Genomic DNA, 16,957 nt, shown 5'->3' with positions numbered 1-16,957 from the left:
GCTCTACAAAAACATAAAGTCTGTTGCTCAGGAGCTATTACGCATCCAGGAGGTAAGACCAAATGACTGGAAACTAAGAGGCAAAAGACAACAGAAACAGACCCGTTAGGTGATGAAGACGTCGAAGTTACCAGACAAAGACTTGAAAAAGACTGTAATTAATATGTTCAAGAACATATCCAAGAAGATGAAGAATTTCACCAGATAACTGAAGTGTGTGTGGTTGAAGTTACCATTTAAAGCAAAAATATTAATAGTGTAGAGCTTACAACAATATATGTAGAAATACAAATATGGAAACAAGTACAAAGGACAGAAGGGACAAGTGGAATACATTGCTGTCGGGACCTGACATTGTGAAGCAGTATTATATTATCTGAATATACATTGTGCACGTCATAATTTTAGAGTAATCACTAAAATAATAACAGAAAGAGGTATAGCTAAAAAAATGAACAGAGAACATAAAATGGAATACTAAATAAATATGCAGCTAGCCCAAAAGAAGTCCAGAAAGGAGAAATATGAAAATTTTTAAAAAGAGATAAATAGAAAACAAACACCTGGGTGGTAGACTTATCCAAGCATATCAAGTTACATTACATGTAAATGACATAAACAATCCAATTAATAGAGATTGTCAGAGTAAATACAGAAGCAAGACTCAACGTTAATCAACATACTTTAAACATATAGACAGAGACAAATTGAAGGTAAATATGTGGAAAGGATATAACATGGAAAAAATTAAGCAAAGAACGTTGGTGTGGCTCCATCAACAGAAAAGGTAGATCAAGAAAAAGGGTATCAGTGAAGATGAGGGGGGACATTTTATAGTGATAAAAATTCATCACAAAGACATAAAATATTAATTTGTATACTTCTAATAATAGGAACTCAAAATATATGGAGCAAAAATAGACAGAACCAAAGGCAGAAGCAGACAATTCCACAATCTAGAGATTTTAATGTCTTTCTGGCAGTAATAGGACACATAGACAAAAAACCCAAAGAAGTAAAATAAACCCCATTGGGACACAGAAGATTCAAACAACATCATCAAGCAACTCAACTTAACTGATAGTTGTAATACTACACTCAGCAAGAGCATAGTGTGTGCTCTTTTTACACGAACATGGAATGCTCAACAAGATGGATAATATGCTGGGGCCGTAAAACATGCTTCAGTACATTTAAATCTGTTCAGATACTACGGAGTAGGTGTTCTGACTATAATGGAATTATATTAGACATTGATAAAAACGAGATACGTAGAAAATTCCTACTTTTGGAAATTATGTAATATATGTCTAAATAATCCATGGGTCAAAGAAGAAATCACATGGAAAGTGAGAAAATAGTTTGAACTGAATGATAATAAAAATACAACAAGCAAAATGATTAGGATGCAGAAGAAGAAACAGCCACCAGATCAAGTAGGCAATCTGAAAAGACCTGCATCCATCAAAGAATTGACCTTGCTATCAAAACTTTTCTCACAAAGAAAACTCCAGACCCAAATGATTTCCCTAGTGAATTTTTTTACACTTAAGGAAGAAACACGCAGATTTTAAAACACTTTCAGGAAACAGAGGAGGAGGGAACACTTTCCAATTTATTCTGCGAGGCCAGCATAATCCTAATTCCAAATCTGACAAGAATATTATGAGGAAAGAAAATTACAGACCAATATTCCTCATGAATATGGATGTAAATATCCTTAACAAAATGTTATGAAACTGAACAAACATGTATAAAATGGTTATTAACTTATGCCCAAGTAGAGTTTATCTCAGGTATGCAAGGTTAGTTTAATATTAAAAAAATAAACCAGTATAATTCACCATATTAACAGAATAAGAACAATGATATGACCATTTTAATAGATTCAGGGAATACATTTAGCAGAATTCAAAACCCATTCATGATTTAAAAAACATCAGCATGCTAGGAATAAAACAGAACTTCCTCAATCTGATAAGAGGCATATATGAAAAGCCAACAGACAACATCATACTTAATGGTAAAATATGGAATTTTCCCCATGATTGGGTTTCGCAGAAGGATGGCCACTCCCATCACTTCTTTTCAATTTTGTTCCGCAGATCTTTAGCCAATGAATTAAGAGAAGAAGAAATAAAAGTCACTGAGATCAGAAAGGAAGTAAAACTGTTGTTATTCGCAGGTAACATGATTATGCACATGTAAAACCCTGGGGATTATCACTGAATCTGTCAAGGTCACATGATTGAAAGTTAATATATGAAACTGTATTTCTACATACTAGCAATGAATGTAAGAAAATGAAATTAAAACAGCAAGGCAATTCACAGTATCAAATCTAGGAATTAATTTAATCTAAGATCCCAAGACCTCTACATTGAAAACTACAAAACACAACTGAGAGGAATTAAGTAAAGAAAAAAAAAATAGATATACCATATTCATGGATGGATGACTCAATGCAGTTAAGATGTCCAGTTCTCAAATTGATCTAATAAACTCAACACAATTCCAATCAAGGTTCTACCAGGCTTTTGGGGGGTGTGGGTAGAAACTGACAATCCAATTCTAAAATGTATACGGATATACAAAAGTTTGAGAATAGCCAAACAATCCTGAAAAGGAAGAATAAGATGGAAATACCTGCACTACCTAACTTCAAGACTTATTAAAAAGCTGCAGTAATCAAGACATTATGATTTTGGTGAAAGAATGAATACACAGATTGATGTACACAGATCAACAATATGACCCGGGCACATACACGCACCTACATGATTAATTTATTTTCAGAAAGTTGCCAGGATAATTCAAGGGGGAAAGCAGAGCCTTTTCAAACATTGGTGCTGGAACAACTGGGTATTAGTATGAAAAATAATGGGCTAAAATTCCTACATCAGACCATACACGTGCGGTTCTCACACTTTACTGTGCATCAGAATCACCTGAAGGGACACTTAGCATCCAGATTCCTGGGCCCCACCTGTAGAGTTTCTGACTCAGTAGGTTTTGAGAGGGGAGCTGGGAATTTGTGCTTTAAACAAATTCTCAGGTGATACTGAAGCAGCTGGTCTGAGGAACACACTTTGAGAACCGCTGCTGTATAGAAACCTTCACTTTAAATGGACCACAGACCTAAGAACTAGATGAAAACAGAGGAGGAGATTTTCTTGTCCTTGGGCTAGGCAAAAATTCCTCAGACAGCACCTAGAGAATACTAACCACAAATTTTTTAAAAACTTGGTAGATTGAATTTTGCCAAAGTTGAATGCCATTAAGAAAATGCATAGGCAAGTCACACAAACTTGAACACACCTTTCTGACAAAGCGCGGTGTCCAAGATGTGCAGACGCCTACGCATCCGTAACCAGACCGTGAAAACCCAGCGAAAAATCGACTATGGACCTGAAGAGACACTCGACAAAATAAGGTGTATGAATATTTAATGAGCACATGGAAATGTGTTTAAGGTCATTTGCTATCAGGAAACGCAAATTAAAGCCACAGTGGCATCTAACTTCACACACACAGAACAGCTGAAAATAAAACCCGATGATCCCAGACGCTGACAAGGCTGAGACGTGGCTGGAAGTCTCCTGTGCAGCTGGTAGAGCAAAATGACACAACCGCTTTGGAAAACTGCCTGGTGGCTTCTTATAAAGTTCAACACACACCTAGCCAGTGACTCCACAGTTTCACTCCTATGTATTTACTCCAGAGAATTGAGAATATATGTACGTGACTTGTACACAAATGTTTGAAGTAGTCTTGTTCATTCCCAGACTGGAAACAACCCAAAAGTCCAGCAGCATGTGGATGGGTAAGCCAGAGCGGTTTATTGCTACAATGGAATGTTACTATGCCACCAAAAAGGATGGACTCTCGATATACCTAATAACGTGGATGATTCTCAAAGACATCGTGTTGAGAGAGAGAAGCTGGACTCAAAAGCATCCACACCCTATGACTCTGTTTACAACAAGTTCTAGAACAGGCAAAACCAGTCCACGGAGGTGCTCACCGGGGCAGAGGCTGCTGGGTGTCCATGACTGGAGGGAGCCTGCCGGGCCAGTGCAGATGTTTGCTTCCTAATCGCCATCGTGGCTACACAGGTGCTTACCATTGTCAAAATCCGTTGACCTGCACACTGGCTTACTGAGCATAATCAACCTTCAACTCAAGAAAAGAGGAAAAGATGACCAAAGAAGGACAGGACTGAGTGTGAGATATGGAAGAGGCTGGACTGAGTCCCAGAGGTGACAGGCCATGACATCTGAATGCCATTGGGGGCCCAGACTCTGCAGGGACAGGGTTTCCTTGTGGCCCAGCAAGGCTGGGTCAAGAAAGAGCCAAGACACCGCAGCGTCACAGCACCCGCCCTCCTCCATGGAAGCCCAGTCAGGAGATTTGGGAAGGGGCAGAGGGGTGCGTAAGGGGTGCAGTGATCGGGCAGACGTGGTCCAGAAAGGAGAGACACAAGACAAAGGAGGAACGGTGAAGCCTTTCCCCTCCGAGTGTGCGAGTGCCCCTGGACCCGAGGCCTCTGAACCTCTGACTAGGGGACAGGCCTGACGTAAACGCCCTTCTTTGTGTACCCTGCCCCGTCCCCCACCGCCCACGACCGCGGAAGCCGGCTTTGAATCAGCCAAGTCAGTCAGCACTGCAGCTGCAAAGTGCCGGTGCTGACATCCTGCGCCAGCACGACTTTCAAAGGCGTCGTGTGACCCGTCCGCCCCACAGAGGCAGGGGTGACCAGCAGACCCTCACCTGGCCGACCTGCTCCTGCAGCTGGGCCCTCTCTCGCCGGGTGCGGGTTGCCTGCCCCTCCAGCTGCTCCAGCTGCTTCTCCAGGTGCCCACAGGCCTGCTGCAGGCCCCTCCGCTCGGCCCGCAGGAGCTCCAGCTGCTGCTCCGCCCGTGCCAGCCGCTCCCGAGCGCCCGCCCGCTCCTGCTCCAGCACCTTCTGCTGCTCCTGCAGCCGGGCCTGCTCCTGCTCCAGCTGCCACCGGGGGCGGGAAGCGGTCTGTGTCCAGGCCCATGCACCATGCACCCCCAGCCCCCAAACCCAGGGACAGGAAAGATGGGGAGGATGGATCAAAGGAGGGGCCTGAGTCAGGGAGACCAGACCTGGGACTCAGCCTCTCCGTCACCTGCGCCCTCATCTCACCTGCAGGACCAGGTGGTTCAGGGAGCCCTTGTCCTGAGCCAGCCCCTCCATCAGGGCAGCCATCTTGGCCAGGGAGTCCCTCTGCTCCACCCCCTCCGACTTTAGTCGAGTCACGAGCAGTTCCAGGTTGGCTTTGCTGGACTCGGCCTAGGGTGGGAAGGGAGGTCAGAGGTCACCCCAGCAAGGAAGTCACGGAGGGACGGGCAGAGCTGTTGGTGCTGGGGAGGGAGTGAGCCCTGTGTCATGGAGGTGTGAAAGCTGGAGCGCTGGGTGGGGCACAGTGGAAGGAGTCCCAGAGTGGTGGGGTCTTGGGGGTAGACGGCGGCCCCGAGGGACAAAAGCTGCAGTCAGGAGAGGTGACAGGGTGGCTGAGGGAGGGGTGCACTGAGAAGCAGGTGTGGCCAGCACTCGGTGAGGGGTGGGCCAGTGCCCACTGGTCAGTGACCGAGGAGGCCATTGTTGAGTTTGGGGGCTCTGGGGGTGGCCTGAGGGCCCAGCTGGTGAGGAGGGTAAGTGGACGGAGGTGGGTTGGAGCAGCTGGTGGGAAAGAGAGGGGCACAAAGGCGTACCCGGGCCAGGGCACCGCGCAGACCCTCCCTCTCGCTCTCCAGAATGTCCCTCTGCAGCCGCACTGCGTTCAGTGCCTCCTGGGCTGACACCAGCTCCTTCCTGAGTCCAGAAAACTTCTTTTCCAGCTGCTCCAGGCGCCCTTGACTGAGACCCGGAAACCAGAGGGCAGAGGGTGCGAGGTCGCCTCAGGGCAAGATGGGGGCCACCTCACAGGGCCCTGCAGGCAGGGTGGCCGCCTGCAGCCCCCTCCAAGTCCCGGGACCCCCAGAGGAGCACAGGTCACCTTGTAGGGAGGAGTTGTGAGCTGCTTCTGGGCAGGGGGTGGGGGGCTGGGGTTGTCAGTGGAGACCTCCGTGGACAGGCCTGTGTGAGGACTGTGTGCACACGTGCTGGGGGCACTCGCGTTCGCTGGGCCCCAGGTGTGGGTTTGCCCAGGGTTGGCACTGGGCCGGACGGTGGACTGGGCTGGGTGTGAGGGTGTGGCTCAGCTTGGGGGGAGTCTGCTGTCTCACTGGGCACCCTGCCCCTGAGATGAGACCGGCAAAGCAGCGGTCCCACCCGAGGGGCTGTGGCAGAGGCAGGTCCCCGCCCACCTGGTCTCCAGCTCCCTCTGGCCCCGCTCTCCCGGCTGCACCAGCTCGGCCTTCTGCGCCCGCAGCAGGAGGCTTCTCTGCAGCTCCTCGTTCCTGGCCTCCAGCCTCTGCTTCTCCTTGTCTGAAAGGTCCACCTTCCCTCTCAGCTCCTCCACCACCTCCTCCAGAGCCGCCTTCTCTCTGGGAGCAGAGCAGGTGTAAGGCGGGGAGTCCCGGACGTGCAGCAGGGGAGGGGACTTGAAGGACCCTCACTGGGCATGTTTGAGCCTCGGCCTAGTGCCGGGAGGTGGACAGGCCAGGCCGTGGAGGCTGCTCAGGGCTGGGGCTCAGGACACGTGGGGAGGGGCCAGAAGATGCCACCCCTCGGGCCCCAGGCTGGCCTGCCCAGGCGGGGTGGCCGCCCCTCTGTGGGAGCCCCTGAAGCACTGGAGGGTCTTGCCCCTGGTGTGCCCCTACGCTCGGCCTTCTGCGCCTGTAGGCTGAGCTCAGCAGTCGGGAGTCTCCTTCCCGCCCGGGGCCCCCACAACTCCACATCGGCTTGTACTGCTCACGTCCCTGACACTGACCCGCCGACCCCCTCCTGCAAAGCTGACCCACCCCAGGTCCTCTCAGCAGGGTGCTCGTCAGCCAGAATCTAAATCTTAGCTGCTCCTCCACTGGCCGTGCCGCGAAGCACCGAGTCCTGAGGCCCCTTTCCCAAATGAGCCTTGGGTCCGACCCCTCCTCCCCCTGTGCCGGAGGGCCCATTGGGGCCTGCCCACCTGTCCCCAGGGTGCCAGGACCCGGCCACCCCTACCAAGCCACAGGAGTGAAGGTGGTGGCCCTGCTAACCCTCCCCAGTGGCCCCCATGACCTCTGCCCCTTGGCATGGTGAGGTGGCCCCTGCCTGCCTGGCCTTGGGCTTCCCCCATCCCGCTCCTGTCTCCCCCACCCCCACCCCGGGAAGACCCTCCCTGCCCTCACAGGCTCTGCGTCCTCCAGTGGCCCTCCCTGGCTCCTCCTTTCCCGTGCCCCTGGGCCAGGCTGCATGGCTCCGCTCCCCTCTCTGCCCCTGTCCTCTGTGCCTCTCAAGGGTGGAATCAGGACGTTTTCCCTTGGACCTCCTGTCCTAGCACTGCACGCACTGTCAGACCACCAAGAGGAGGGGGGCTCAAGGAGGTGGTCCTGTCAGCGCCCGCACTGCTCCCTCCCCCGGAAGCCTTCCTGGCCACCTGCCCACTCTGGGTCCCGTGTCCCGGCTTGAGCAGCACGTGGATTTGGGAGCCCCACCGAGACTCTCACTCGGGACTGTAAATCCTGGGGGTTTTCGTCCCACGCTGCTCCCTACACCAGTCCCAGGGCAGTAAGCAGTGCACAGCACCCCAGAGAGCCTCACGGCCAGCTACCCCACGGACGTCAGACCCACAGCACATGCCAGGAGGTCGCGCAGGGCCACCCAATGGATAGGGCGAGATCTTACTGCCCACTTGTGAGGGCTGGGGAAGACCCTGGGAGGAGTCCTGGCAGCCAGGCGGAGGTGGGGCAGAGCACAGCCGCTCCAGGAATGAGGAGCTGGGGATGCAGACCCAGGGCAGGGCACGCGCTCAGCCTGGGCTTCGGGGGGGCCAGGCTGGGCTACAGGGGATGTGCTCGCTGCAGGTGGGCGCTGGGGGTGAAGGGCGAGGGGAGCCTTGCCGGGGGCAGGTTCGGCCTGGGACGCAGCCCTCACTTCTGCTGGAAGGCCTCGCGGGAGACGCGTGCCCCGCCCGCCCCGCCTCACCTCCCCAGGAGTTCGCAGGACACCCGGAGGTGCTGCGCCTCCTGCCGCTGCACCTCCAGCTCGCCCAGGAGGTCCTGGTGCTCCCGGGCCTGCCCCTGCCTCTGCTCCTGCAGGAGCCTCCCCGAGGCCCGCAGCTCCCGCTGGCTCTCAGACAGCTGCTCCCGGAGCCTGGCTGCTGCCACCTCGGGGGACACCAGCTGCAGGCGCAGCTCCTGCCCGGAGAGGGGGTGCGGCGTGAACCCCCGTGGCCTGGCCAGGCCCTTACCACAGAGGTCAAGGTGATGCCCTGAGAAAGGATGCACTGAAGACCGGAGACCCTCCCTGGGAGTGGGGTTTGGGGCAGGCTCTGGGAGACAAGGCAGGCAGCCCACCTGGTGGGCCACGGGCAGGCCCTGTAACTGCCCTTCCTAGCTGGGCGGGTTTTGTGGCTTTGCCCTGGTGGGGATGGGCACCATCACTTCTGGTGCATCCCCCACCCTCCACCCACTCTGCCCCTGGCTGTGGCTGCCCACCTGCTCCCGCTGCCGCCACCTGTCACAGGCCACGTGCACAGCCCGCAGCGCGGGGTCCGGGCTGGCTGGGGAGTGGGCCTGTGGTGGGGACGCAGCCTGCAGCGGGGACGTAGGGCTCCTCCATTGGTCCTGCACCTCCCTGCCTTCAGTGTTGCTGCTCCCGGCCAGCTCCAGGCTTCCCGTGTCTGCCTGGGCCACCTTCAGGGTGTGGAGAGGAAGAGGCGGAGGGAGAGAGCTCGGGGCCAAGGCCAAGTGCAGAGATCCCGGGTCATCTCTCGGGTCATCTCAGGGGTCAGCCGGAGCAGCCGGGGCCCTGCAGCCCGCCCGCTGCCTCCCGTGGGACACGGGAAGGACCTGAGAGGCCCCGCACCTTTGTGACACCGCCCAAGGCCCACTGCGAGGCTTCTGCCTCGGCCCTCCGGTCACCCGGTGCCAGCTGGCCTCCGCTGCGCCTGCACTCCTGTGGCGGGGGTGGGGGTGGTGCTCAGCGAGGTCTGGACGCCCCCACCGCAAGCCGCCCCTCTCCCGGCCGCACACACCAGTTTCTGGACATCCATCCTGAGGCAGGAGATGGTTCTCTCCTTGCTCGTGTTTTGCTCTGTGAGCTTCTCCACCAGCAGCGTCTGCTCAGAGAGTCTGGAGAGAAGCTGGGTCAGTGCAGGGTCCTCAGCACAGAGAACAGAGCCCCGGGGCCACCCTGGCTCCGCCTGCCTCCTCCTGTGGTGCGGCCGGCCTGCTGGCACTGGCCACCTCTGTCTGAGTGGGCCTCCGCCTCCACTCTGGTCAGACATCTCTCTCCTGCTCTCGAACCTTCAATGGCTCCTGCGTTCTCGGGAGTTTGGCATTCAGGGCCCCAGCCTGACCCTGACTCAGCTCTCCAGCCCCAGTGCCCCACGGTGTGGCTTCCTGAGGCCCTGCCCGGTCCTGGTCCTGGGCTGGGGGCGGGGGCGGGGGCCGGGTGGCAGGGCCGGGCCCTCCTCTGGGCTTTTGCCCCGGCGGTGCCTCGGCCTGGAGCCCCTCTGCCGCTGTGAATCTAACAGCAAGTGATGTCCTTCCTTCCAGGAGCCTTTCCTCTCAGGGAGCCTTGGCTGCCCCGGCACCACCCACTGCGCTCCGGCCGTGGGCGCTGCCCCTGGGTGCTCCCTGGGGGCTGGCTGGGGTGTGCTGGACTCAGCAGCCCTGAGGGCAGGGTGGGCTCGCTCCTGGCAGGGCGTCGGCGGCCCTGTGAGCCCCGTGTCCTGGCGGTGCTAGGCCTTCACCAGGGAGCTGCCTCCCGCATCTGCAGAAGCCGCCCTCTCGCGAGACTTCTGCGCCCCGGCGTGGGATCTGTGTCCAGAACCACCCGGCCCCCCGCCTGCTTCCACTCTGTACACCGTGTGCCTCCAAACAAGCGGCCACCCCTGGAAGAATGTGCTTTTAGGCCTGAAAACCCCATTTCTGGGAACCAGCCACGAGGGGACTGTCCAAGTGTGACCACAGCCGTGTTCGTGGAAACAGGCAGAGTCCGCGCTACGCTGCCCCCGGGGGTGGCTGAGGAGGTCTGGGCTCACCCGCCTTCGGGGGGCGGGGACTCCGAGCCCGGGCGGCCTCGGGGAGGGCGCTGTGGGGGCAGAGCGCGGGGTGCGGGAGCAGGTAGAGCTGCACTGCGGGGAGCCCCAGGATCGCGGCCGCTGGGCGGACGGGCCGCGAGCGGGCCCCTCTCCTCTGCTCTCCTGCACCCACCTGGCCTGGAGGGCCACCTTCTCCGCGTCCCAGCGGCCCTGCAGCTGCTGCATCTCCTGCACCTTGTCCCGCAGCTGCTGCTCCAGGGCACTGGCCGGGCTGCTGGCCGCCAGCCGCAGGTTGGAGCTGAGGTTCAGGCAGGCCGTGCGCAGGCGCCGGGCCGTCCTGGCTGCATCAGCTCGCATGTCAGCGAGGCCCCTGGGGAACGTGGGCGGCCCCCGCTGAGCCTCAGGGCCATCTGTGGGCTCTGGGCCCCTAGGCTCCAAGCTGCTGGGAGAGGCAGGGTCTGCTGGCAGGGGCATGCGTGGCATCAGCAGTCCCCACGTCACAGCTGGGGACAGGTGAGCAGGGGCTGAGCCAGGGAGAACAGGACAGGCTGTCCACCTTGGGTGGGACTTCGACCATCTGAGCCTCAAGGACCCACGACAGACCGTGGGACGTGCCTGGCAAGGACGGGAGGGATCTGGAAGCTCCGTCTGGGTAGATCCACCCGCTCCCACAGCATCTCCCCAGTGGGCCTGCCCTCTCAACTCTTCCCTGCACCCACCTTGCTCTGTCTGTCTGTCCATCTCCCCCACTGCCCACCTCTCCTGCCCTCTCCACCACTCCCATCAGGCCAACCCGAGGGCCAGACAGGGTTGGGTGAGGGGCTTGTGCTCCAGAGCTGCTGCACCGGTGGGAGGAGCCTGGAGGGTTCAGTGCCCACCTCTCCTGCCCTGATGGAGCCCACACCTGGCTCCAGGCGGGCAGGGTGGCTGGCTCTCACCTCTCGGTGGCTGCACGCAGCTCAGCCAGGTGTCCACGGAGTGCTGTGACCTGTCTCCACAGGAGGAGGACAGCCTGGGGCTCCCCAGGGCGTGTATGCCGAGTCTGAAAGCCAGAGGCTCATGTCCACCTCAGGCGGTGGCCGGGCACTGAGGGGATGGGGAGCCCTGCCACCCCAGGCACCCCCGACAACTTGCTCACCCAAGGGCTGGGCTGCGTGGCTCCTGGGGGCTGGGGGCAGATCACCATCACTTACCCTCCCGCAGCCCCCTCCCACCAGCTTATCTCCCAAGAGGACCTGGGGAGGGAGGTGACACTCCCAGCTTCTGCCCAGATCCAGGACCCACTCAGCCTGCTCTCCCTGTGGGAGTGCGGGCAGCACTCAGCTGCCCCAACCCAGACAGTTGGGTGGGAGTGGAAATGACGTAACAAGACAGGCCTTTCCTTCTCCTCCAGGAGCAAGAGGGTAACTCCCATTCCTGAAGGACTCCTGAGACGTCCATGTGTGAGGCCTGGCCCTTGAAGATGCCAGGGAGACAGAGCCATTAGGAGCGCATGGCTGTGGAGATGGGGGAGGCGGGGAAGCCACCTTGAGACGAGATTTAGAGTCAGGCTGTAGGTGGGTGCCTGGGAGGGCACGGGGTGGGGCCCCGTGTGGCCAGCGGTGCCAGCCTTGCCGGGGACGAAGCCTAAACCCTGGGTCTCCACGCCGCCTTCCCAGTCCCTGTCCTGGGCTGTGTCCCGAGTGCCGACCCCCAGGGCCCCCAGAGGGCCCAGAGGTAATATGCCCAGTGCTTTCCAGTCCCCTCGCCCTTCCCCGCCCACGGCAGCCCATGCACCGCCCTGCGAAGTTGCTTTAGACAGAGTGCATTCATGTTCTGACGGTTCTCCAGCTCAAGACCCCTACCCCACCTCTTCCTTCAGGAAGCTTTGCCGATCCCCCTCCCTGACCCCACATCTGAGATGGCCCATGGGGCCCAGTAACATCCTTCTGTGGGGAAGGCCCCTCTGAGCCTGGGAGAGCCTTCTGTACCCTCGCACCCTACCCCACCCGGCTGTCTTCAGCAAAGAGCAGGAATTAGCAACGCAGAGAGGCAGACGCCAGGGCCAGACTGTCCAACAACAACAATAAAATACATTAGACTCCAGACTTTACAGCTTCTTGAACACAGAGCCAGGCCGACCTACATGGTGAGGAACGCTCAGGCCAGAAACTGGTAAAACTTGAGAGGAACTTGCAAAACTGAGCACTTAGACATGTTTCCTTGACCACAGGGCTCTGGGGACAGAGGGGAAGCCTCGGCCCACCCCAGAGGGCATCGCCTCACACAGACGTGGCCCCCCCAAAGCCGCACTCCGGTGTGCTGGAGGTGGGTGCCCAGCGTGCACGCGCACAGACACACACACATGCCTGCTTGCAGGACCCGGGAAGCAGGTACAGCGGACCGAGCGTCGGGTCCCCACCACTCACATGTTGAGCCCTAATCCCCGAGGGGGTGGCCGCTGGAGGTGGGGCTTTTGCTCCGCCCTCATGAATGGTGTCCGAGCCCTTAGGAAAAGAGGCCCCACAGTGTCCTCATCCCTTCTACCGTGTGAGCTCATAGACAGAAAGTGGTCCTCACTGAACACTGAAGAGGCTGGCACCCTGACCTGGGGTGTCCAGCCACCAGAATGGTGAGAAAGAAATGGCTGTTTATAAGCCCCTCAGTCTGTGGTATTTCTGTTCCAGCAGCCTGGAGGGAGCAAGACAGGAAGGAAAAATCTCCCTGTGGGTCTGGGACCAGGGTTAGCCTTGATGCAGTTTTCAGCCTGAAGTCACAAAACCTGAGTGGCTTAGGAAAAAAAAAACATACACACACACAACAAAACCCTAAGGCGGAAAATTGACTTCAGCATGGCCCCAAAGACTGTCAGAGCCACTAAGAACCTGTCAGAAGCAAATGGAAATCCTTTGGGGAACATACCACATTCATTCCCAGGTTTCAAAGAATTTCAGAGTCCCAAGGATAAGCAGCTCTTAGTTTAAAACAATTTAAAAAAACACCAAAGACACAAAGGAACACAGCACCATCGTCAAAAACCAGCAAAAACAATAGACTCAGACCTTGGAGTACTTCAGACATGAAAACCTCAGACACAGACTACAAAATAACTGTTTTTCAGCATACATCAACAAACACACAAGAGGTTTGAAGACAGGAGTTGAGTAAGATATCTACACACACCCGACGTTCACAGCAGCACTATTCACAACAGCCAAGACATGGAAGCAACCTGTGTCCATCCACAGACGACTGGATGAAGAAGCTGTGGTGTATTTATACAATGGAATACTACTCAGCCATAAAAAAGAATAAAACAACGCCATTTGCAGCAACGTGGATGGACCTAGATATTGTCATTCTACACGCAGTAAGCCAGAAAGAGAAAGAAAAATACCGTATGATATCACTCATATGTGGAATGTAAAAAAAGAAAAAAGACACTAATGAACTAATCTATAAAACAGAAACAGACTTGCAGACATAGTAAACAATCTTACGGTTACGGGGTCGGGGAAGGGGGTGGGAAGGGATAAACTGGGAGTTTGAGATTTGCAAATATTAAGTACTATATATAAAATATATAAACAACAAGTTTTTTCTGTGTAGCACAGGGAACTATATTCAATAACTTATAATAACTTTTAATAAAAAAGAATATGAAAACGAATATCTGCATGTGTATGTATGGCTGAAACATTACGCTGTGCACCAGAAGTTGACATGCTGTAACTGACTACACTTTAATTAAGAAAAAAAAGTAAGGTATACGGAAAATACTCATAACAAAACCCAGAGTTTTTAAAGATGAAAAATACAATAATTAGAATTTAAGCCAAGTAGACGGATTTACAGGGTTTGGACACCGGAAAATTGACGACCAGGAAGGTAGATGTAAAAAAATTATCCAAAATACAGACCAGAGCGATAAAAAGAAGGAACACGGGGGACGGCTAGGGGTGGGGCGGGGAGCCGGCCAGCCTGGGCGATAGTGAAAGAGGGACCGGCTCCTTTCCCCAAATAATGAAAGAACAGAGTCCAGATGAACCCTAAACGGGATAAACAAAGAGAACACCCCCAGCTGCGCTTCCTGGTGAACCAGCAGAACACGGAGTCAGAGCCGAGAGCTCAGCCGCCAGAGTGAGAAGGCGGGTCACCTCCACAGCGTCTCCCTCAAGAGCAGGGCGGCCACGCCAGAGCCACGTCTTGGCCTCATTCCACTTCTGAGTCTGGCCACGGGGCCCTTCTCTCAAGAAGGGGAGCCTTCCCACCCTGGGGTCCCCCACTCTGCAGACGCTGTGGCTGAGTGGGGGGCGTGTGTGGCAGCGGGCTGTGGCCTTACCCCCAGGAGGAGCCACAGCTGAAGCCCGCCCCCCCGCCCCAGTCCCTGCTGCCCCCCCCTGCCCCCGCCACAGGCACCAGACGCCCCCCCCGCCGCCGGGCGAAAGCGGGCAGCACCTCCGTCCGGGTCCAGCGCCGTGCCTCCCTCAGCTCCAGCTTGGCCCGCAGCCGGAGCACGCTGCGTGCCGTCCCGGCCAGCTCCTGCGCCAGCCTGTCATTCGCCTTCTTCATGTGCTCCAGCTGCTCCCGCAGAAGCGTGTTCACCTGGGAGAGGCCAATGCTCCTGGACGGGCAGGAATTAGAGCCTCATGGCCGTGACTGGGTGGCTTCTCCTCACAGGGGGCTCAGAGACCCAGGCCCCGAACCTCTGGGGCTCGATTTGCAGCCCCCAAAACTGCCCCAGAGCAGCCCTGACCACCTGCAACAGGTCCCCAGTGGCCCCATCTGGGTGTCACCCTGGCCCCTCCTCCTTCCGAGACACCTGTTCTCCCCGCTCCCCCCGCCCCCCGGAGCCCTCCTGGCTCTGCCCCGACAGCTGTAGCCTTCTCCTCCCTTCTGGGTGTGGAGGGGAACCCTGAGACCTGCAAGGGGGCCAGGGCTTGGGAGCAGCTATCAAGGGTGCCAGGGCTGGGAGGGAGGCCCCGTCCCCACAGCAGGAGAGGGAGTCAGGCATGCCCTGTGGAGGGGGCAGCCCCTCAGTGACCATGGGGGCTCCCTCCATACAGGGCAGGTCTCCCCCCATACGGGGCAGGTCTCCATGTGGCTGCAGTCAGGGACCCCAAGCCTCCAGGGGCCGCACCTCCTGCTAGGCTGTGAGGCCACAATGACTTTCTCTGCTCCTAGGGCATCAGCTTCCTCTTGGCTTATTTATCGCTTCTCCCTCCCCACTCCTTCCTCACAACTGGTTTTCAAAATGCTTCTCAGCACTTTTCTTCCTTTTCCAGAGCCCCCGAGAATGAACCAAGTATAAGAAGTCTTCCACAAATGGCTTAACCCTCCCCAGGACTGGATTTGCAGCCGGCCTCCGGGGCTCAGCCCTCCCTGCAGAGAGCGCGGAGAGATGTCCTTCCCTTCGGGAACTGTGGCCCGTGGCCCGTGGCCCGTGGCCCGTGGTCCAGGGCTTGGTCTAGTTCTGTGGGGCTGGGGTGTGATACACACCTACCAACGATGAGCAAATGAGCCCCTGACCGTGAACTCAGAGTGGCCTGAAGCCAAAAGGGTCTGGGGGTCAGGGCTGGAGGGGGACAGGGCTGGAGGGCAGTGCACACGGGCACCCAGGTTTGGCTGGGCCAGCTGAGCCACGGGCAGCTCGGCCACCGGCCTGCAGTACAGGCCAGAGCACTGGCCCCAGCAGGTGTCAGGGGGACCCTCATGACCTCTGGGACCTGCACCCCACACCTGAGGCCGCAGAGGTTGGTCCTCCTCCCCACCCTGACCTGACCCCACACCTGCAGCCGGCTCCTACAGGCAAATTTGACTTAGAGTCACTTTGGAGGAGTTGGCCAACAGCCCCAAGGCACCGGGGGCCTGCTGCCTTCAGGGTGATGGCCGAGCTCCCTGCAGCCCTGTCTGCCCCACCTGCCTGGCCTCACCTCTGCTCAGCAGCCTCCAGACGGCTGAGGGCCTCCTCCAGGTCCACGCTGTGCTCCAGCTCCGACCTCCGGAGCCGAGCCTCAGTGGTCTCCAGCCGGGCCTGCAGCTGGAGAGGTGATAGTCCACCTGGCTGGCTGCTTCCCGGCCCAACCACTGGGCAGGGCAGCTTAGGCACAAGGCACAAAGCCGTCCCAGGGATGGGTGAGAGGGCTCCCCTGGCTTCCGCAGTCAGAGTGAACATCAGGCTGGGATCGGGGCTGGGGTCGGGGCTGGGTTTGAGCTGGGTCTGGTGAGCGGGGTCAGAGGGGCAGCCGTCCACACGCTGGCCCTGGGTCCAGTGCCCACCGGGCTGAGGAGGGCCCCAGGGTCTGGTCTGGCCACATTGGGCAGGATAGTGGAGATGCAGTGCACACCTGGGTCAGCCCCCTGAGGGGGAGTGAGCGTGGGGTCCCACCCCTCCAGCCGCCCCTCTGGCCTGTGCTCGCACCTCTCGTCTGCTCCCGGGGCCTGGTCCAGCGGGCTGGCGGGGACCACAGCCACTATAAGTGGGCCTAGTGGGGAGGGGTCTGTCCAAGCTGGGCCAGGCCTGCCTCAGAGTCTGCTGGAGCCTGGGAAGGTGGGGACGGGGGCTCTGGGGGAAAGAAGGTGTTGGGGGGGTCTGCCTAGATATGCTGACCCAGAGCACATTCTGGGGTGTCTGAGGAGGGGGACGTAGGCCCCGCAGACTGGCGGGTGGGAGTCTGAGGCAGGAAGATCAGGGCACTGGAGGCCACACCTGTGGGCCTGGGGCCCAGTATAGAAGTGAGTGACCCCTCCTCAGCCACCAGTGGAGCCGGAGGGCTTAGCTGGAGCCTGGGAAGGGGCCGGTGCCACTGGGTTGGAGACGCCCAA

The 16,957-nt window shown here is 56.9% G+C and overlaps 1 protein-coding gene across 1 annotated transcript in view; it reads right to left on the bottom strand.

Moving 5' to 3' along the window:
* Nucleotides 1-16,957, bottom strand: part of CROCC2 (ciliary rootlet coiled-coil, rootletin family member 2) — a 62,858-nt gene that overhangs the window by 35,174 nt on the left and 10,727 nt on the right. Inside the window, exons 4-15 of the mRNA XM_064485398.1 lie at nt 16,066-16,172; nt 14,591-14,756; nt 11,092-11,195; nt 10,326-10,523; nt 9,143-9,239; nt 8,974-9,063; nt 8,604-8,801; nt 8,092-8,303; nt 6,333-6,512; nt 5,739-5,883; nt 5,170-5,316; nt 4,771-5,001 (exon numbers count right to left, since the gene is read on the bottom strand). Coding sequence (XP_064341468.1) covers nt 4,771-5,001; nt 5,170-5,316; nt 5,739-5,883; nt 6,333-6,512; nt 8,092-8,303; nt 8,604-8,801; nt 8,974-9,063; nt 9,143-9,239; nt 10,326-10,523; nt 11,092-11,195; nt 14,591-14,756; nt 16,066-16,172 — 1,875 coding nt within the window. The remainder of the gene's footprint in view (nt 1-4,770; nt 5,002-5,169; nt 5,317-5,738; nt 5,884-6,332; nt 6,513-8,091; nt 8,304-8,603; nt 8,802-8,973; nt 9,064-9,142; nt 9,240-10,325; nt 10,524-11,091; nt 11,196-14,590; nt 14,757-16,065; nt 16,173-16,957) is intronic.

The sequence above is a fragment of the Camelus dromedarius genome, chromosome 4 (assembly GCF_036321535.1).
Source record: "Camelus dromedarius isolate mCamDro1 chromosome 4, mCamDro1.pat, whole genome shotgun sequence".
Lineage (NCBI taxonomy): Eukaryota > Metazoa > Chordata > Mammalia > Artiodactyla > Camelidae > Camelus > Camelus dromedarius.
Note: the sequence above shows the minus strand (reverse complement) of the source record. Positions and strands in the feature narration are given on the sequence as shown.